This window comes from Camelina sativa, chromosome 20, assembly GCF_000633955.1.
Source record: "Camelina sativa cultivar DH55 chromosome 20, Cs, whole genome shotgun sequence".
Lineage (NCBI taxonomy): Eukaryota > Viridiplantae > Streptophyta > Magnoliopsida > Brassicales > Brassicaceae > Camelina > Camelina sativa.
The window spans coordinates 2369143-2388058 of record NC_025704.1 but is presented as its reverse complement, the minus strand read 5'-3'; the positions used below and the strand labels follow the sequence as shown (position 1 = coordinate 2388058).

At 32.9% G+C, this 18916-nt stretch overlaps 5 protein-coding genes across 8 annotated transcripts; 2 read left to right on the top strand and 3 right to left on the bottom strand.

The window, feature by feature from the left end:
* On the top strand, positions 6832-10012 carry LOC104768786 (protein GUCD1). 3 transcript variants are annotated; one of them, XM_010492834.2, is made up of 10 exons: positions 6833-7113; positions 7441-7678; positions 7784-7908; positions 8026-8137; positions 8318-8392; positions 8497-8585; positions 8814-8875; positions 9131-9203; positions 9516-9591; positions 9684-10012. In XM_010492834.2, exons 2-10 carry the CDS (start codon positions 7502-7504, stop codon positions 9720-9722), a joined length of 828 nt encoding a protein of 275 aa, XP_010491136.1. In that variant the 5' UTR covers positions 6833-7113; positions 7441-7501; the 3' UTR covers positions 9723-10012. The 3 variants fall into 3 exon arrangements, with proteins under 3 accessions (XP_019097231.1, XP_010491136.1, XP_010491137.1); XM_010492835.2 differs by lacking the exon at positions 6833-7113 and adding an exon at positions 7127-7261; XM_019241686.1 differs by lacking the exons at positions 9131-9203; positions 9516-9591; positions 9684-10012 and having other exon boundaries at positions 6832-7113; positions 8770-8876.
* Positions 10178-12337, top strand: LOC104768784 (deoxyhypusine synthase-like). 2 transcript variants are annotated; one of them, XM_010492833.2, is made up of 7 exons: positions 10178-10488; positions 10567-10737; positions 10837-11055; positions 11158-11244; positions 11335-11440; positions 11708-11943; positions 12039-12337. In XM_010492833.2, the coding sequence occupies exons 1-7, from the start codon at positions 10294-10296 to the stop codon at positions 12126-12128; spliced, it is 1104 nt and encodes a 367-aa protein (XP_010491135.1). In that variant the 5' UTR covers positions 10178-10293; the 3' UTR covers positions 12129-12337. The 2 variants fall into 2 exon arrangements, with proteins under 2 accessions (XP_010491135.1, XP_019097240.1); XM_019241695.1 differs by having other exon boundaries at positions 10397-10488; positions 10571-10737.
* LOC104768783 (putative RING-H2 finger protein ATL69) lies at positions 12572-13045 on the bottom strand. The gene has a single exon (XM_010492832.1). The coding sequence runs from the start codon at positions 13043-13045 to the stop codon at positions 12584-12586; it is 462 nt and encodes a 153-aa protein (XP_010491134.1). The 3' UTR covers positions 12572-12583.
* LOC104772135 (UDP-glycosyltransferase 76C3) lies at positions 13485-15240 on the bottom strand. The gene is made up of 2 exons (XM_010496780.1): positions 14649-15240; positions 13485-14374 (listed from the first exon to the last, which is right to left on the bottom strand). Exons 1-2 carry the CDS (start codon positions 15136-15138, stop codon positions 13485-13487), a joined length of 1380 nt encoding a protein of 459 aa, XP_010495082.1. The 5' UTR covers positions 15139-15240.
* Positions 16821-18545, bottom strand: LOC104772134 (UDP-glycosyltransferase 76C5-like). Its single transcript, XM_010496779.2, has 2 exons — positions 18050-18545; positions 16821-17876 (listed from the first exon to the last, which is right to left on the bottom strand). The coding sequence occupies exons 1-2, from the start codon at positions 18537-18539 to the stop codon at positions 16999-17001; spliced, it is 1368 nt and encodes a 455-aa protein (XP_010495081.2). The 5' UTR covers positions 18540-18545; the 3' UTR covers positions 16821-16998.

Genomic DNA, 18916 nt, shown 5'->3' with positions numbered 1-18916 from the left:
GATTTAATTTCTACATTGCCGGATTGGTATAACTTAATTTATATAGATGATAAATTAATAAGTTTTATTTGCTCACAATTATAATATTAAAATAACTATTTTATTTCACAAAATAATGATGCAAATACAATTTCACAAAATAATGATGCAAATACAACAAATAAACAATATAAAAATATAATAATACATCAAAAATAAATCTTATTATATTAATTGAGAAGTAAAAATATGAAACTAACCTTAAAATGTGTAAAAAATTACATTAAATTTCTATTAGAAAAAATTAATTTAACTTAATTAACTAAACTAAATAAATATAATTAATTAAAATTAAAAAAACACTCACAGATCAACTATTAAAAAATATAAACAAATATTTTCTCTCTCTAATAAATTATGTACGAAATTACTAATTATTGTTTTTAAAAAATATATAAACCAATCATAATTTTAAAAACTAAGATTTTGTAACCAACTATACAATACAATTATTTTTAATAACTAAATTCAAAGATTTTTTTAAGATTTCAAATTATGATTCTCCTATCATCTTTAATTTATTTTATTTACAAATTGTTTGGAATTTTCATATAATACTTATAACTAATAAAATGCATATTTTTTGCATTGCGGATTGGTATAACTAAATTTATTTAGATGATAAATTAATAATTTTTATTTGCTTAGAATTATAATATTAAAATTACTATTTTATTTCACAAAATAATGATGCAAATACAACAAATAAACAATATAAAAATGTAATAATACATCAAAAATAAAATACTATAATATTCTGAAATAATTAGTAGTCAAATAGACTAATACATAACAATTTAAAATAAGTATTACCTCAAACAAAATATTTTTTTTAAAAAATAAAATAAAAAAATATTTTTTTATTATTTTTTTTTAAATTTTGACTCGTGCTTTAAAACACGGGATATATCCTAGTAATTAGTTAAATAAGTGAAGTTCCCTGAAAATTATATCTACCACTTGAAGAGTGATAAATCATCATTCCGTATTTTGCTTCTATTCACCGGATGGGTATGTCGTCAATGATTATGCTTGTTTGAGTGGATATCTCATAACCTTTTTTAGCAATAATAAAATATGTTAGTTATGTGAAACTTTTTCTAATGATAATATCGAAACATAATTACTATAGATTATGTCATTAATGGGGCTTTTCATCTTATTGTTTTTTCACCTTCGTGAAAATGGGAGAGAAAGAGTGTGAGAGAGAAGCTATAATCTATACTAGTATTTTTGCAGCTGTTTTTGCTCAAAAATATTTTTTGGAAAGATTTTACATTTAATGAATTGATTTTAATATTAGTTACCAAAACTTCAAAATTAATTATAAGTAAGATTTAAAAAAATAAGGAAATATTTACCTCATTCAAACATAAATATATGATTCTCTTTCATTTTTAATTTGAATTTATATTTAAATTATCTTGAATTATTCTATAATACATTTAGTTAATAAAAATTATGATTTTTTACTGCATATGATGTAATACAAAATTAAAATTTTAAAAACCGGACATATACAATATTACTCAATAGATGAATAAAAAATACATGTACAATATCCCACATCGTCTAAAAAAATTGGGAAATGGTTCAGAGTCATACTATAAAAAAGACCAAAATTATTCCAAATATAAATGAGTAAAAAGCTTGATTTATCAGACATTCAAACTTTAAAAACTTTTATTTGGTTTATTCCGATTCTTTATTTTAAAGATTTTTAAAAGGTTAGATATGAAAATATTTAAAACTTTTAAAAAGTTAAATATGATAAATATTATACTGTATATATACACAATAAAAAAATAAAAATTAAGATGATATAGTGTGAGTTAGAATATCTCGGGACAAGGTTATATAGCGGGACGGGTTTTATCGATATTTATATAAATTAAAAATATCATTAATTTGGTGCTACAAGGGTAAACCACCATTTCATTATTTTGTTAACACTGTCGGTATCAAAGAATAGACATATCTAATTAAATTGATTAAATAAATATTATGTAGAAATAAATTATATTGCGGTATTATATGGTTTATTTAAAAATTATTATATAACTATAACATATTTAACCAACAAATACAACTTATAATTTTAATATTTTAGTTATAAATAATTTTACCCCGCGGTACACTGCGGGTCCTGATCTAGTGATGTCTTATTTCAGGTGCAAGTATATCGGTATTTAGTTGCACTAACTTTTAGTTTTACGCCAATTAATATTTTAATTAGATGAGTAATTGTATTTAGTAGCCTTAATGATTTTATCCTTGTTTGTACTATTTCTAATGGCATTTCATTGTAATTTTTTACACATTCTAATGTTAATATTATATTTGTACTTCTCAATTAATATAGTAGAATATATCAAATGATTGTCATTTAAATTGAGTAAGAAGTTGAGAAATTGAAATTAGGATGTATAATGTGTTATTTATTCCTCTCTATTTTAGTGGATGCAAATATTTTTTAGTTATCTCTTTTTTTTCATCTAAAACAAAAATGAATGGGATCCAATGGCGGACCCAGTAAAAAAAAGGGTAGGTCACTTGATATGGTTAAAATCTTTAAATACAGTTTTATGTATGAAAATTTCAAAAGTTCTAACATCAAAGTTGGCAATACTCTAGCTGTTGACACTAGCGCTAGGCAAAATAACCGGTAACCAAATAACCAATCGAACTGAATCAAAAAATTAAACTAAAACCGAACCGAAATTCCTCAAATAACCGAATGGTTAGTAAAATCCTACATCCAAATTAATCGAAACCGAACCAAACCAAACCGATAATTAGATGGTTAACCGAAATATCCGAAAACCTAGAAGATACCAAAAATAACATACTTGATATTATGCAAAACTATATAAAATATTAATTATTTTTATATTAAAACAATTAAATACTTTAAATAATCAAGATATTTAAATGTTATTATTTTGAATTCACATCAAATACTATTTTGTAAAATCAGATCAATATTTTTCCCCTTTTTGTATTTTTGTAATGTATTTTTGGTTTGTCTCGGTTATATTCGGTTATTTTTGGTTATATTAAGTTTATTTGGTTAATTTCAGTATAATTTATGTTAGTTATGGTTACCTCTTCAACTAACCGAACCGAAACTGAACCGAAATAAACCGAACCGAAGTTTCTAAAATATCCAAATGGTTATTATATTACTATATCCAAACTAACTGAAACCGAACACAACCGAACCGAAACCGAATGGTTAACCGAATATCCAGGCCTAGTTGACACCCCCAAAGTTGAGTTTGATTCTCTTGTATTACACCATTATTGTTTTTTTTTTCTTTTCATGTTAACTTAAATACATATAATTTTCTTATACATCCGCTTTTTCTGTAATTTTTTTAAATTGCTTATAAAAATGATTATTTTGTAGTGTTTATGAAATATCAGTATAATATAAATTATATGATATTACTTAAAAAAATATTCTTGGCCTCCCTAATTTGTTTTTTGGATCTGCCACTGATGAAATTCACATTTGTTTAACAATTTTCAACTTTAACTGGTAAAGAATCATTTTTATTTTATTTTATCTCAAGTTACATATTCCATTCTCACAATGCCACCATTAGTTAGAACCACAATCTAATAATATGTATTGTATGTATGTTAGACATCCTACTATATTATTTGGGAAGTACAAATATGAAACTAACCTTGTAAAAAATTACATTCAATTGCCATTAGAAAATTTTAATTAAGCTTAATTAATTAATTTAAATAAATATAATTAACTAAAATATAAAACACTCGCAGATCAAATATTAAAAAACCTAAAAAAGAAAAATATATATATTTTCTCTCTCTAATAAATTATGGATGAAATTATTAAATATTTTTTTAAAAATATAAACCAATCAGAATTTTAAAAACTAAGATTTTATATCCAATTATACATATATAATTATTTTTAATAACTAAATTCGAAGATATTGTTAAGATTTCAAATTATGATTCTCTTATCATCTTTATTTTATTTTATTTACAAATTGTTTGGAATTTTCATAAAATACTTATGATTAATAAAATACAGAATTTTTTCTGCATATGTTGTGATTTGAATTTTTAAAAACAAAGATATATCACTCAATCTATGAAAAATGTGTGTTTTAATTTCCACATTGGTGGGTTGGTAAAACTAAATTTATATAGATGATAAATTAATAATTTTTATTTGCTCACAATTATAATATTAAAATTACTATTTTATATTTCATAAATTAATGATGCAAATACAACAAACAAACAATATAAAATAGTAATAATACGTTAAAATAAAATATTATAATATTCTAAAATAATTAGTATTTAAATAGACTAATAGATTTACAATATTATCTCAAACAAAATAATTTTTTTTAAAAATATGACAATAACTTTTATTATTATATTATAAGTTTTTAAAAAATATTGATCCGTGCTTTAAGCACATAATATCTGCTGTTGTAAGTGTTGCTACTGTATCATATACTAGCGTGTGTCGTGTGATCAGTTATCATACAATAATAATTCTAAAGTTAGCTAGCCGCAAAAACTAATTTAATAGTTATTATGTGAACATATTGAAAAGCTCATGAGTTAACGGGAATTTTTCCACAAAAGCTGTGACTTGATAAAGTAATTTGGTCGGCAACTGGTGATTAGAAAATCGAGTGGAATCCATTACAAAATTTATAATTTTTCTGGAATTTTTAACTCGTTTTAGAGTTTTGTACACAAATTAAGAAAATAAATCAATGTTCTATTGTTTGCACAAAAAAAAAAAAAATCAATGTTCTATTATACCTTTTCTTTAATATATTTTCTATTTTTTTTATTGATCAAAACATTAAAATAGTTGGAATAAAATTAGTATTTTTATAAAACATATGCATTGGAAACAAAAAACGACAAGTATTGGAAAACAAAAATTTTACTCTAGAATGACAGACTAAAAAAACCAGAGGGAGTAACTTTTAAAAATTAACTAACCACGTCTATAAAATAAAACTATACTTTCATAATATATAAAAGACATTCAAGCTAGTAGGTAATGTTCATTTTAGTGTTTGATATTTATATTTTCTTTTAAAAATCAGAATCAAAGTAATTAAGAACTGTACTCGAAAGTTCTTCTTTATATTACGGTAATAGTGTTCACAATATCATGGTCCTCTTAACAGTGTTCAATCAATATATGACCATGAAATTTTTATTTAAGATGTGTTTTGGCAGAGAGATGTATGTTGTCGTGAATATTGTGAACGTGATGTAAACTAGTGGTGATGATTTTGAGAAAGACATGCACGAGACGCTAAGCGAAGACTAAAGAAGATCCAAAGAATTAAATGACAATTAGAATAAAACAAAACATTGTTTTTATAAACACGAGTCGCTCCGCTACACAACATACTAATATGTATGTACGAACGTTAGACATATTTTAACACACTTCACAGATTTAATTGCAAAGTTTAAAGAATACTATTAAAGGAGAAGATCGATTCGGCCTCAAAGTCAAACTTTACGTGGGTGTTTGCCACTTGGACTCATCCATAAATTAAGTAATTAACGATATACAGATACCTTATAGGTTTATAAGGATAAATTTGTATGATATAATTGTGTTGTTGTGGGATCAACTGGTTAAGTTCTATGCTGTATGCGGGTTCGACCCACGGTAGAGATGATTTTCACAATTTTTTTCGATTTTGATGGATGTTACCTTAGGTTTATATCAATAAGTTTGTATAATTCTTTCGAGGATTGTTGTGGGATAAACTGGTTAAGTCCTATGCTAAACATGTAAGAGGTTTTGGGTTTGAACCACTAGTGCGTGGATATTCCACAATTTTTTCTCGAAGAAAATAAAATGACGTCGTTTTGCATTTTCGATGGCACATCAATATACATGTGGATTCTGAGTCAGCATCTCTAACGGTTGACTTAAATCTGTTAACGTGGACTGTGAAATTGGCTCAATTTTGTGAGTATAGATATGAAATTTGAAATGTCTTAGGGTACATGTCTAAATTAGCACTCCTTATTTGTACATGTAGCAATTCATACTTTCGGAATGTGTACGGGTATGAAATGACCCTTTTTCCCGGATTACGTCGTCTCAAAAATCTCAACATGTGTACTCATCATGAGGAGTAGTTGCGGGGTGCACTCTTTTTCCCTTAACCATGGTTTTTCCTATTGGGTTTTCCTGGTAAGGTTTTTAATGAGGCAGTATTTCTGGCGCATTCTGAGTTACATTTTTATAATGGACATCCAAGGGGGAGTGTTATGAATAATAGATGGATGCCCATTATAAAGCCTATCTTCTAGAAGTTTCTAGAATTACTTGTAAACTAAGTTTACTTTGTCCATCAAGCAAAACTCTCTCGTACTCCTGTATAAAGGTCCTTTCATTCATTGGAATAAGACACCAATATCTTCCTCCTCTTTTGTCTATTATAACAGTCATGGATTTAAGATTGGTTGAACTGCCATGTTTTATCTACCTTAAAATGGTAAATACATTCAACAGAAATAACATCGAATGTTAAATATAAAAATATAAGCAAAAATCTATTAATCTTACAAAAACGTTTGATCGGTTAAAGTTCTTTCATCAAATTCCCCAAAAGAAAAATGAGCAAATCATATAATGGACATGATTTCTCAAGAAATCAAAATTAAAATTGGAAACGTGATTTAATTGGGCAAGATTCTATTGAACGGGGTTGAAAGGATGAATAAAGAACAAAGACAAGTCCAACCAAACACCTTAAAAAAAAAAAGATTGAAATTTAGAACGATCTCAGGATTCGTCACTATCCAAAGAAAAATAAAAAAACACACGAGAATTGAGCTCTGTCTTCTTCTTCTTTATCCAAATCATTATTTTCCTGGAAAATTGAGCTCAATTATCTTTCCTTGTTTCCTTTTTTTTTTTCTCCATCATCGAAAAGCCTAAGCTACACGCGTCAATTACACGCCGTAGATTAGATCCCAGAGTCTCTCTCTCTCTCTCGCTCGCTCGTTGTCTCTCTCTTGCAACTTAAGCAAAAGGTATATTCTTTTTCTCCCCCCCTCTCCCTCCAATCCTGACGAACAAGCCGATCGCAGATTTCTCGATTTTAGGTGTTAGGGTTTGATTGGGTTTAGTCGTTTTGATTCGTAATCTCGTTTGATATTTCAGCGTCATTGGCTAACAAGTGTGAGACTTTCTTGTGCCACCGGAGAGATTTAAGCTTTATTGATAAAACAACAAAACTGGGTTTTTTTGGATTTTTCGTTGTCGAAGAAAAAGTCATTGCTTTTAGGGGTTTTTGGTTTGAAGTAGCTCCTCTTTCGTTTTTTTTATGAATGATGTCTTCCATTGTGTTGTATATGCAGGTCCATTATTCAAACCATTCTGGGAATCCATCCACAAGAAGAAAGTTGCTGCTGGTCATTCATGTGGCCTCTTTGTTTTCTGCTTAACAAGCTTTTGAGAGTTGAAGAGAGGAATCAGGAGAGATCACAAGGTCATGGAGGTTCGACTTCTGCTAACTACTGCCAATTCGATGGTCATCCCTTGCTGAGTAATGGAAAGTATACAGATGCAGGGTTGCCATCCTCTTCCCACTTGGAGGTACCAATCGATCGTTACTCTCTCTACGTTTTTAGTGGACATTCAATTTAGGAACTCTATATTTGCTGCTACTTATCGTCTGCTGGCCCTTTTTATTGCTATTAGGTCCCTCATGTACATCAGTTAGCTTCTTGGGATTGTGGTCTCGCTTGTGTTCTCATGGTTCTCAGAGCAAGTGGCATTGCAAGTTGCACTCTTGAGGATTTGGCTGAGATTTGCTCCACAAATAGGTCTGTTTATACATCAATAGATGTTCATCAGCATTGTTATCCCATTATGTGGCATGTCTTCTTCTTAAAGATGATACCATTTGGTACGATATTTATCAACTTTTGACATTTCTGCAGCATTTGGACTGTAGATCTCGCATATCTACTCCATAAGTTCTGTGTGGAATTTTCCTATTACACAATTACATTTGGAGCAAACCCGAATTATTCCATAGAGGAATTTTACAAGGTATCTCTATACTATAGATGGCAAAGACCTCTAAATTTCTTTTTTTGATAGTTTCTCATGCTTCATGTGATGCTGTTTGCTTCATCGAATGTTGATGCTTTTCCAAACTTCTGAGCATGCCTGATTTATCTTCCAAGTAGAAAATGTTCCATATGTTTATTTTTGGCAATCATGATACAGGAGCAGCTCCCTGAAGATCTGGTGCGTGTGGATTTGCTCTTCAGGAAAGCACATGCATCTGGCATTATTATACAGGTAACACTGTTTGACCAAACGTTTCTACTTGCTCCTGTCTTCAAAAAAAGTGCTGGCTGCTATTTTTTGGAAATCAAATTCAATCAACCTCTTCGTTTTTGCAGTGCAGATCAGTTAGTATCCATGAGATTTCTTGTGTGCTATTGTCGGGGAACTATATTGCCATTGCGTTAGTCGACCAGGACAAGCTAAGGTTGGTATCTCTTTTTCCTCCTCATATATTCCCTATTGTTAGATCCCTTCATCGACGAAGTTTGGATGTGTGCAGCAGCTTCTTTCATGTTCTTCACAAAACTTGTTCACTGACATATCTGGGCAGTTTTGCTAGAATATTATTCTCCCTTGTTTAAGTGTTTATGTGCCTTTCTTGTTTCAAGTGTTTGTGCAAGATAGTGTTCATGCTAGTTTTTGACTGTTGCAGCAAGTCTTGGTTGGAGGAAATGATTGTCGCTGGTCTTCACACTAGCACTTCCTGCTACACTGGTGAGAATTGTCCCGTAGCCTTTAGACTCTGTCTGTTTCTTCTCTTCCAAAATGGGAACCCCAGTTTTCAAATCCTTGACTTTATTATGTTGATAATCTCTGTTATAATCATTGGAACTCCGGAAACTTAGGAAACCAAGATCCGACAAAAGGATCATTCTTTAACTAACAAAAGTCAGAAAGCTTAAAACTTCCCGCTCAAACGGTACAGACTACATGCGTGTTCTAAATTTCTTACACCTATTTGTTTCCTAGGTCACTATATTGTGATATGTGGCTATGACGCTGTTAGGGATGAGTTCGAGATCAGAGATCCCGCCAGTTCCAAGTAATTTCTTGTTATATCTCATTGTTTGAATAATTTACATATCGGTCCCCTCCTACATTTTTCCTTGTTCATATATTTTAGGAATGTTTAAAATCTAAACACAATGGAAAAATGTGTTCCATGTTAGTATGTTGGTATATACTAAAGATATTTTACTTCACATATATAGTCTATTTAGATGCGAGTTTTGATTAATATTGAGGAAGAGACTTTTGAGAAGCAAGAAAGAACACTTTACACATCATCTTGGAACGTGCGAATTGCCACTACTCAGTACTAGTAAGAAAGAATTCACAGAGAAATTTCTTGCAGGATACATGAGAGGATCTCGTCAAAATGCCTGGAGAATGCCCGGAAATCTTTTGGTACAGATGAAGATCTTCTCCTGGTAATCTAAAAGGGAACATGAATTGTTGACTTTGGCTTGTGTAAATAGCCCCTGTTGTTCATGTATTGTTTTTTTATATTGGATGTGTGCAGATAAACTTGGAGAATATCAGGAACCAGAACCAATTTTAGAACAGTTCTCATCATCATCATCAAATCAATTCTGTATCAGAATGAATCCTGAGTGTTTTTTCTCCCAGAAGAACATAAGGTGAAAAGTATACGTCTATTACATAAACGTCTTTACATACGAAGAAGAAGAAGATATATACATATATGTACATGGATCATGAATCAACTCAGTATAGGCTTACATTTTATCAGATTGTTTATGTTTTGTGAGCAGTTCTTATATATTTACTTTCTTGTACAAATTTATAAGATTTGATTGATTCAATTCAAGTGTTCGAGACTTCGAGTGATTTGATTACACCTCGATGAATGTGTTGGAAATAACCTGAGTAAAATCGAACCGAAACCTATACCGGACTTGATCGCATCGTACCTTAAAATTTGATTCGAATTTTATTAAACCGAGTTTCGTTAGCTTCGGACCGAACCCAACATATGATGTCAGCAAAAAGATTCGTTTGAAGATGGTTCATCCTTTATTCCGTTTAATCTTAGAACCCTAGAAAACTCCCAAAAACCCTTTTACTAACACTTCCAGATCCAGCGAAATCGATTCTGGTCTTCAAGCAATATGGAAGATCGTGTTTTCTCTTCGGTTCACTCCACGGTTTTCAAAGAATCCGAATCGTTAGAAGGCAAGTGTGAAAAAATCCAAGGATACGATTTCAATGAAGGAGTAAATTACCCAAAGCTTATGCGATCCATGCTCACCACTGGCTTTCAAGCTTCAAATCTCGGCGAAGCTATTGACGTCGTCAATCAAATGGTTTTTTTTTTTGCTCCCTTCGATTAAAGTTTTCTCCTTTTTTCGTTTAGTAACAGAGGGTTTGAAATTGTACTGAAGATAGACTGGAGACTGGCTGATGAAACCACAGTAGCTGAAGACTGTAGTGAAGAGGAGAAAGACCCATCTTATAGAGAGTCTGTGAAATGTAAAATCTTTCTTGGTTTCACTTCGAATCTTGTTTCATCTGGTGTTAGAGACACTATTCGATATCTTGTTCAGCATCATATGGTTAGTGGTAACACTGTTTTTAGATGTTAATTTATCGAGCTTTAGTTTGATTAGCTTAGATTTGAAGTTGTTTGATTCTAATGCTTATTGTTTTTGCAGGTTGATGTAATTGTCACTACAACTGGTGGCGTAGAGGAAGATCTTATCAAATGCCTTGCACCCACATTTAAAGGCGATTTCTCTCTACCGGGAGCTTATCTACGGTCTAAGGGATTGAACCGAATTGGGAACTTGTTGGTTCCCAATGATAACTACTGCAAGTTTGAGGATTGGATCATTCCTATCTTTGATGAGATGTTGAAGGAACAGAAAGAAGAGGTATTATTACTCCTATATCAAAGAGGAAGAATTGATTTTGCTTTCTCTCTTGCATCATAACTTTGTTGATGAATCCTTCTTTCTCTGTTTTTTTCCTTGTAGAATGTGTTGTGGACACCTTCTAAACTGTTAGCACGGCTGGGAAAAGAAATAAACAATGAGAGTTCATACCTTTATTGGGCATACAAGGTAACCAAATCTTTTACCCTTTTGAGTATTTCTGCATCCTGTTAAGAACTCAGGGATTGATTTTTTCTGCCTCTTGTGGTGTATATGTAGATGAATATTCCAGTATTCTGCCCTGGGTTAACAGATGGCTCTCTTGGCGATATGCTGTATTTTCACTCCTTTCGTACCTCTGGCCTTGTCATTGATGTAGTGCAAGGTACTTCTTTCACTCAATGAGGCAATGTCATAGAGTGTTTTTTGTAAGTCCAGTGAAAGACTATTGTAAGTAGCAGTTAATTGTAGCTTTTCCAGTTCAGCAACAGACGTTACAGTTAGTTGATAGCTAAAACTTTAATCGGAAGCTAGGAAAATTAGGGAAATATGGTTTTGTGTTTGAAGCTGGGTCGAGACAGTTAGAGAGAATCTTGTCACAATGTTTCATGGTGGATTGTAAGAAATTGGTTAATGCTTGATGAACACACAGATATCAGGGCTATGAATGGTGAAGCTGTCCATGCAAATCCAAGAAAGACAGGAATGATAATCCTTGGAGGAGGCATACCGAAGCACCACATATGTAATGCCAATATGATGCGTAACGGTGCAGATTACGCCGTATTCATAAACACCGGGCAGGAGTTTGATGGGAGTGACTCGGGTGCACGCCCTGATGAAGCCGTGTCTTGGGGTAAAATAAGAGGATCTGCTAAAACCGTTAAGGTCCGGATTCAAACCTGCCTTCTTATTTCTTCACATCCTAACTTAAGTTCTCTCTCTCAGTGGTTCTGAGTATGATATTGGATCGTTTCTTGCAGGTGTACTGTGATGCTACCATAGCTTTCCCTTTGTTGGTGGCTGAAACATTTGCCACAAAGAGAGAACAAACCTGTGAGTCTAAAACGTAAAGAACTGACTGTCGTTTAGGCCTATAAAACACTCCACATTGATGTGGCTGTAACGCAAATTGTCGCCTTGCAGAATGTACTTTATTGTTTGCTCTGATTTTAATATGATTAAGATTGTATTTGATTGATCAAACACACAAGAGTATTGTTGTCAATGATCGTTTGCCTTTAAACAATATCAACATCAACAATGTATTGTGGTTCTGTGACATGTTCATGCCCAATTTATGGGAAACGCAGAAAGATGATTTCTTGGAATCTTTTAAAGCATCTACGATTAAAAACAAATATGGTAATGGTAGAACACATTAGAAAAAACTTAGAAAACGAAATAGGAAGTGATTTTTAATGACCCCAAAAAAAAGTACTAGCCAAAGATTATAAGAAGAGAGCAAAAAGGACTAAAATTATATGAAAACAGTGTTTATAACGCAATACCTCCTACTCCTAGACCATTATTTGATCAATGTCACTTCACCTCTATAAACAGAGCTACGACAAATTGGACAATCCTGACTCTGTCTTAGCCAAGAAAAAATGCAATTCATGTGGAAACTATGATTGCACTTGGATAAACAAACCACCACTTTATCATGATCAGCATCAACCTTCTTCAAATCCTCAAGACATATAGGACAACACAATTCCACGTCCACAACTATCTCTTTAATCATCGCATCAATCTGCCGCGGACACATTGGCGGTTGCGGTTGGGACAGCGGTAGAGGCGGTTGCGGTCTTTGGACTCTAAGATTAGTTCCACAAGAACGATCATCATTAACGGTTGCATACATGGCAACGATGCCATACAAAACGAAGACGATGAACATAAGAGTGAAGTCTTCATGTAGATGACGATGATCATGAGTATTGTTTTCAATAGATGCGGGAGATGGTGACGGCGGAAAAGATCGCATGATTGTGTGAGTGGAGTAGTGTACGAAAGTTACCTTAAAAGAAATGGTGCAAATAGTTTTTGTTATCTTAAAGGTAAAAATCTTGTGTTAGTTAGCTTTGAGTGTCGCAAGATCTCATTAGCATGAAAATAGGAAACTAAATTGCACCAATATAGGAAGACTTTGATAAGTATTCAAATTCACATATCCATTTGAGCGTGTAATTGTTGAAGTGACGTGTCAGTGATTGACTAGCTAGGATTAAACTTAAGCCAAGCCGTCTAATCAAAAACCCTAGAAGCATAATAAAATTCCATATTTTTCTTTGAAACAAGTTGAACCAAAAGAAGACGTTTTATTCCAACAATACCAAACAGGCAAACACAAAGGAAGAATTCATGAATACATAAAAAAACTGATCAACTGAAAAAAATTAAAATTCACAAAAGAAACGACCGATTTATAGGTTGAAAGATGATATATAGTCGATCAAATGTTGTAACGATCGATATGCAGAACCTTTTGGTTTAAGCGATCTTCCTACATTCACCTTAAGAAGTTCCATCCTCTCTCGGATTGCTTCTCCTTCAGTTCCTAACAATAATCTTCTTATCGCTCCTTCGATCACATTCTTCTCGATCCGACCCTCGAGATGCATCCCAACCATCCATATGTCACTAACAAATCTTGCATTTAACAATTGGTCCCATTGAAAAGGCAAACAGATCATAGGGACGCTTGCACAAATACTCTCAACCGTCGAGTTCCAACCATTGTGTGTCAAGAATCCTCCAATGGCTCGATGTTTAAGAACATCTTCTTGTGGACACCAATTCACAATCTTTCCCTTCTCATGAAGCATTTCGATGAACTTTTTCGGGATTGCCTCGATCCATTCTGTGCCATGGACGACCGAGGAAAGCCGTACGACCCACAAGAAGGGCTGGTTGCTGTTTCTTAGACCCCAAGCAATCTCCATGAACTCTGCTTCGTTGATGGTATTGACGCTCCCGAAACTCACGTAAATCACGGATTTGTCTTCTTGCTTGTCTAACCATGGAATGCAAGTCTCGTCCACTTTGAACAAGCTACTGGAAGAGCCTGGGAAGTAGCTATGAGAAGGCCCTATCGCAAAGATCGGGACTTGAAAATCTTCACGTGCTTGAATCAGTGAGTCTTGATCTAACTCTTCGCATGACATGAATATAATACCTGAAGACGCTTTTGTCGTTTCCAAAATCATTTTCGAGTACGAGTCTAGTACCTCTGTTTCTTTATCAAGAATTTGTAAAAGATCTTTCTTTCGAAGTGGTGGAAACTCCTGAACTGGATCATCTTGTTCTGAATCATCTGTAAAAAAATTAAGACAAAATCAGAATTATCTTTCCTAGATAAATACTACTGGAAGTAACAACACCATGAAAATTATTTTACTGAATATACGAAAATATTTCTATACTGTGACCAAAGGATTCATGTTGGATGTCTACATATGGCCTTGCATGTAATAGTTAAGCAATATTGTTAATTTGAGATGTTTCCAAAAGAAGATCGGACCAAAAAAAGTCAACACTTAACAATATGGGAATAAATATTGGTAAATTGAGGAGTAAACAATAAATACCTTGTAATGAAAGATACATTTCACGTCGGAGCTGAGGAAGAACAAAATGGTTCCGAAAGAAGGAGACTTTATAGGTATTAAGGACCAATCTCGGGAGATTCAAACTCTGAGCAATGGGCTGTGTGAAGATCCATCCAGAATCATCGATCAAACAGCTAATCTTCTCTTTTTCTTCCCCTGTCTCTGCGTCTGCAGATTGCAAGAGTTTAGTCAAACAGTCACGAAACGGAGTCTCACAGCTTCGGTTGAGAAGGGTTAAGAGAAGCGTGACATCGTGAGTTTTTGTCTCTGTTTCAGACAAGCCATCTTGGATCTCTAAGAAGGTGAAGAGAGGGTGACTTGAGGCTTTTGGCGCATTGAAGCGCGTGTAGATCACAGTGATGGAGAAACCTCTTGAGTGGAGGATCTTGGCGAGCTGAATCGTGGGGTTGATGCAGCCTTGTAAGGGAAGTGGAAACAGCATCACTCGTAGGCCATTACTCTTCTCCATTGAAGGCTTTCTCCTTTTGACCGCAGATCTCCTGAATATTTCAGACTTCTCAGTGAATGCTGTTATTATTTCTCAAAAGATATATAACACAAAGTCATGCACGTCGAGAATGAGACAAAAACGGTACTCTTCTTGATGTAGCTATAAGCTAATAAAGAAAAGACCAGATTCCTTTTCCCTCAAGGGCATGTAAACTAGTGGTCTAATTTTATTTCATTTTAACTAAGAGAAATTAGTAACTTAACCGAAAAAGAATAATGACAAGATTCCTGTACTAGTAGGTTGCAGGATAATAATTAAAAGTTGCTGAAAACGTGGCCTGATTATATATGGTAGTTAAGTTTATCAATAATATCAGTTGACAAAAAAAAAAAAAATTAAGTATATGGTGCTTTGTATACTTTCAGTTCATTTTTTTGTAACACCAATAATAGACATCAAATCAAAACTAAATGGAAGTTATTCGCACGAAAATAATAATTTTATTACATTTTGGTATAAGTCATTTGTTTAAGTTTTCTAAGAATACGTACATATTTGTAGTACGTTTTCTTTATTATAATGTGTGTACTAATTTTTTTTTCTTTTTCTTGAAAACTATAAAGAAAACAATGTGTGTACTACATGTTAGAAAATTTTATTCGGCTTATGTGTTACATGTTGTTATATGTATGAATAAAAGTATTTTTATATTCTTTTTTGTTGTTTATAAATATTTCAACTGGCCAAATCCAAAAGAAAAAATTATATGTTAGTACATTACAAAGAAAACTATGGTTATAATATACATAAAACACTTGATCATATTAAAGCAATCCAACTACCAGGTGGATCTGGTCTTACTACAAATCAAAAAGTGATATCTTATTCTATAAAAAAAAAAAAAATTAAAAATTTAAAAATTTATATAAGAAATTTTAAATTTAAATAAACTTTAAAATATATAAAAATAATTCTAATACCGAAAAAAAGATAATACCAATTCTAATTTTAATCAAATAAAAAACTTATATGCTATATCTACATAATGATGCAAGTTAAATTAAAGAATCTCTAATGTAACACCGGATCCACAATGCAGTTAGTAATCACATCATTTATAAATTTTGCATCAAAACAAAAAAAAATAAACCACAAACAAAAATAAATCAAATTTTAAAAATAATATTAAACATAAAACTAAAACTAAAACCTTGAATGTTAAATTTACATACAATTTATGAAATCTCTAACGATCAAGATCGGATCTAAAACCCGGTTAGTAATCACACCATTTTTTTGTATACTTAGCGTCCAAAAAACAAACAAAAACAAACCAACAAAAAACTTTTTTAAAAAAATCAAATTTAAACAATCTTAACAAATATAATCAAAATCTTGAATGTTAAATCTAGGTAATGGTGCAAAAACAAGTTGGAATTATAGATACTCTAACGATCAAGACTATATCCAAAATCTGGTTAGTAATTACACCATTTTGTATTCTTAGCATCCAAAAACAAAAACAAACAAAAATTGCAATAAAAAGAATAATAAATAAGATGAGAAAGAAAATAGACATAAATTTGTTAATCGGCTTGTGAGGATTTTGGTGGGCTGAAAATCCTTGGGCCTAATGGGCTTGAAGTCCAAAAGCTTTATCTTTGCATCTCCTCTCCTCCGATCGATCCATCCACTTCCTCTGTTTGTCGCCTTCTCCGTCGTCTTCGACTGTCACCAATCTCTCTCCGGGTCAAGACGTGATCTCTCGCTATACTTGTAAACGATTCTATGACTTCACCAGATAAATCTCATTCCCTTGAACCAGAACCGTCGATGTCTCCTTCCTCTTGGATAGGTCTTTGTTGAACACGTAAACGACTAGAGAGATGATATATGATCAATCAAATTTTGTAAAGATTGGTTTGCTGAACCGTTTTGTTCAAACGATCTTCCTACTTTTTCCTTCAGAAGTTGTATCCTCTCTCGGATGGCTTCTCCTTCGGTTTCCAACATTAATCTCCTTATCACTACCTCAATCTCATTCCTCTCAACCCGACCCTCTAGATGTATCCCGACCATCCACACATCGCTAACAAATCTTGCGTTTAGCCATTGGTCCCAACGAAAAGGCAAACAAATCATAGGCACGGCTTCACAAACACTCTCAACGGTCGAGCTCCAACCATTATGTGTCAAGAATCCCCCAATAGCTCGATGCTTTAGAACGTCTTGTTGCGGTGCCCATTTCACTATCTTTCCCTTCTCGTTAAGCCTTTCCATGATCTCTTCAGGGATTGTCTCGATCCATTCTGTGCCACGGACTGAACCAACCCGTACGACCAACAAGAAGGGTTGGTCGCTGTTACTTAGACCCCAAGCAATCTCCATTAACTCTGATTCGCTGATGGTTACGATGCTCCCGAGACTCACGTAAATAACGGATTTGTCTTCTTGTTTGTCTAACCATGGGATGCAAGTCTCGTCCGGTGTGGACAAGCTACTAGACGAGGCTGGAAAGTGGCTGTGATAAGGGCCAATCGCAAAGATCGGAATCTCAAAATCTTCACGTGCCTGACTAAGTGAGACTTGGTCCAACTCTTCACATGACATGAATATAAGGCCTGAGGACGCCTTTGTCATTTTCAAAACCTTTTCCAAGAACGGATCTAGTAGCTCTGTTTCCACATCAAGAATCCGTGAAATGTCCTTCTTTCGAAGCGGCCAAAACTCCTTAACTATATCCTCCTGTTCTGAATCTGCAAGCAAAACTATTCGTTGTTTTTTGCATGATATCACATTAGTTTATTTACTACTTAGATATATTCACTAATCATGGTCTATTGTTTTCATGATGGCACGTAGATATATTCACTAAATAACAAAAAAAAAATTGTTAGATATATAGAGAGTAAAGTCAGAAAGACAATACCTTGTAATGGAAGATACATTTCACGCCGGAGCTGAGGAAGAACAAAATGGTTCCTAAAGAAGGAGACTTGATAGGTATTAAGGACCAATCTCGGGAGTTTTAAACTCTGAGCAAGGGGATCCGTGAACATCCATCCAGAGTCATCAATCAAACAGCTAATCCTCTGTTTCTCATCCCCTGTTTCTGAATCTAGAGGTTGCAACAGTTTAGTCAAACAGTCACGAAACGGAGACTCACAGTTTCGATTGAGAAGCGTTATGAGAAGCTTGGTATTGTTAGTTATTTTCTCTGTCTCTGACAAGCCATCTGGGATCTCTAAGAAGGTGAAGAGAGGGTGGTTCGAAGCTTTCGGCGCATTGAAGCGCGTGTGGATCACAGTAATGGAGAAACCTCTTGAGTGGAGGATCTTGGCGAGCTGAATCATGGGGTTGATGCAGCCTTGTAATGGAAATGGAAACAGAATCACTCGCAGGCCATTACTCTTCTCCATTGAAGGCTTTCGTCTTTTCTGATATGGCAGTGAAGTTTGATAACATAAGAAATTAATACACTAAATATTACGTCAAGGGTCTTAAACTCCACGCTTATCGATAAATAATAAAGAAATACTCCCTCCGTTTCATAAAGAGTGTCATTCTGACACATTTCACACAAATTAAGAAAAGTTAGAATTATATCTGTTTACCTCTATTTAATAAGTAGTTAATGATTTAAATTCAATGAAAATAGCTTTGGATTTAGGGGTAAAAAGGAAAATTTAGCATTAAAACACTCATTGGAAATGTAAAATGACACTCTTTGTGAAACAAAAAAAATTCTTTCAAATGACACTCTTTGTGAAACGGAGGGAGTATCAGATTTGTTTTC

Bases quoted from the DNA above. Each gene is read 5' to 3' on its own strand.
- LOC104768786 (XM_010492834.2), top strand. From the start codon at position 7,502: ATGTGGCCTCTTTGTTTTCTGCTTAACAAGCTTTTGAGAGTTGAAGAG. The intron at 8,138-8,317 runs GTATCTCTATAC...ATCATGATACAG, and splicing joins CCATAGAGGAATTTTACAAG to GAGCAGCTCCCTGAAGATCT. The intron at 8,393-8,496 runs GTAACACTGTTT...TCGTTTTTGCAG, and splicing joins CATCTGGCATTATTATACAG to TGCAGATCAGTTAGTATCCA.
- LOC104768784 (XM_010492833.2), top strand. From the start codon at position 10,294: ATGGAAGATCGTGTTTTCTCTTCGGTTCACTCCACGGTTTTCAAAGAA. The intron at 11,441-11,707 runs GTACTTCTTTCA...ATGAACACACAG, and splicing joins TGTCATTGATGTAGTGCAAG to ATATCAGGGCTATGAATGGT. The intron at 11,944-12,038 runs GTCCGGATTCAA...CGTTTCTTGCAG, and splicing joins GATCTGCTAAAACCGTTAAG to GTGTACTGTGATGCTACCAT.
- LOC104768783 (XM_010492832.1), bottom strand. From the start codon at position 13,045: ATGCGATCTTTTCCGCCGTCACCATCTCCCGCATCTATTGAAAACAAT.
- LOC104772135 (XM_010496780.1), bottom strand. From the start codon at position 15,138: ATGGAGAAGAGTAATGGCCTACGAGTGATGCTGTTTCCACTTCCCTTA. The intron at 14,375-14,648 runs GTATTTATTGTT...ATTTTTTTACAG, and splicing joins AATGTATCTTTCATTACAAG to ATGATTCAGAACAAGATGAT.
- LOC104772134 (XM_010496779.2), bottom strand. From the start codon at position 18,539: ATGGAGAAGAGTAATGGCCTGCGAGTGATTCTGTTTCCATTTCCATTA. The intron at 17,877-18,049 runs GTATTGTCTTTC...TTTTGCTTGCAG, and splicing joins AATGTATCTTCCATTACAAG to ATTCAGAACAGGAGGATATA.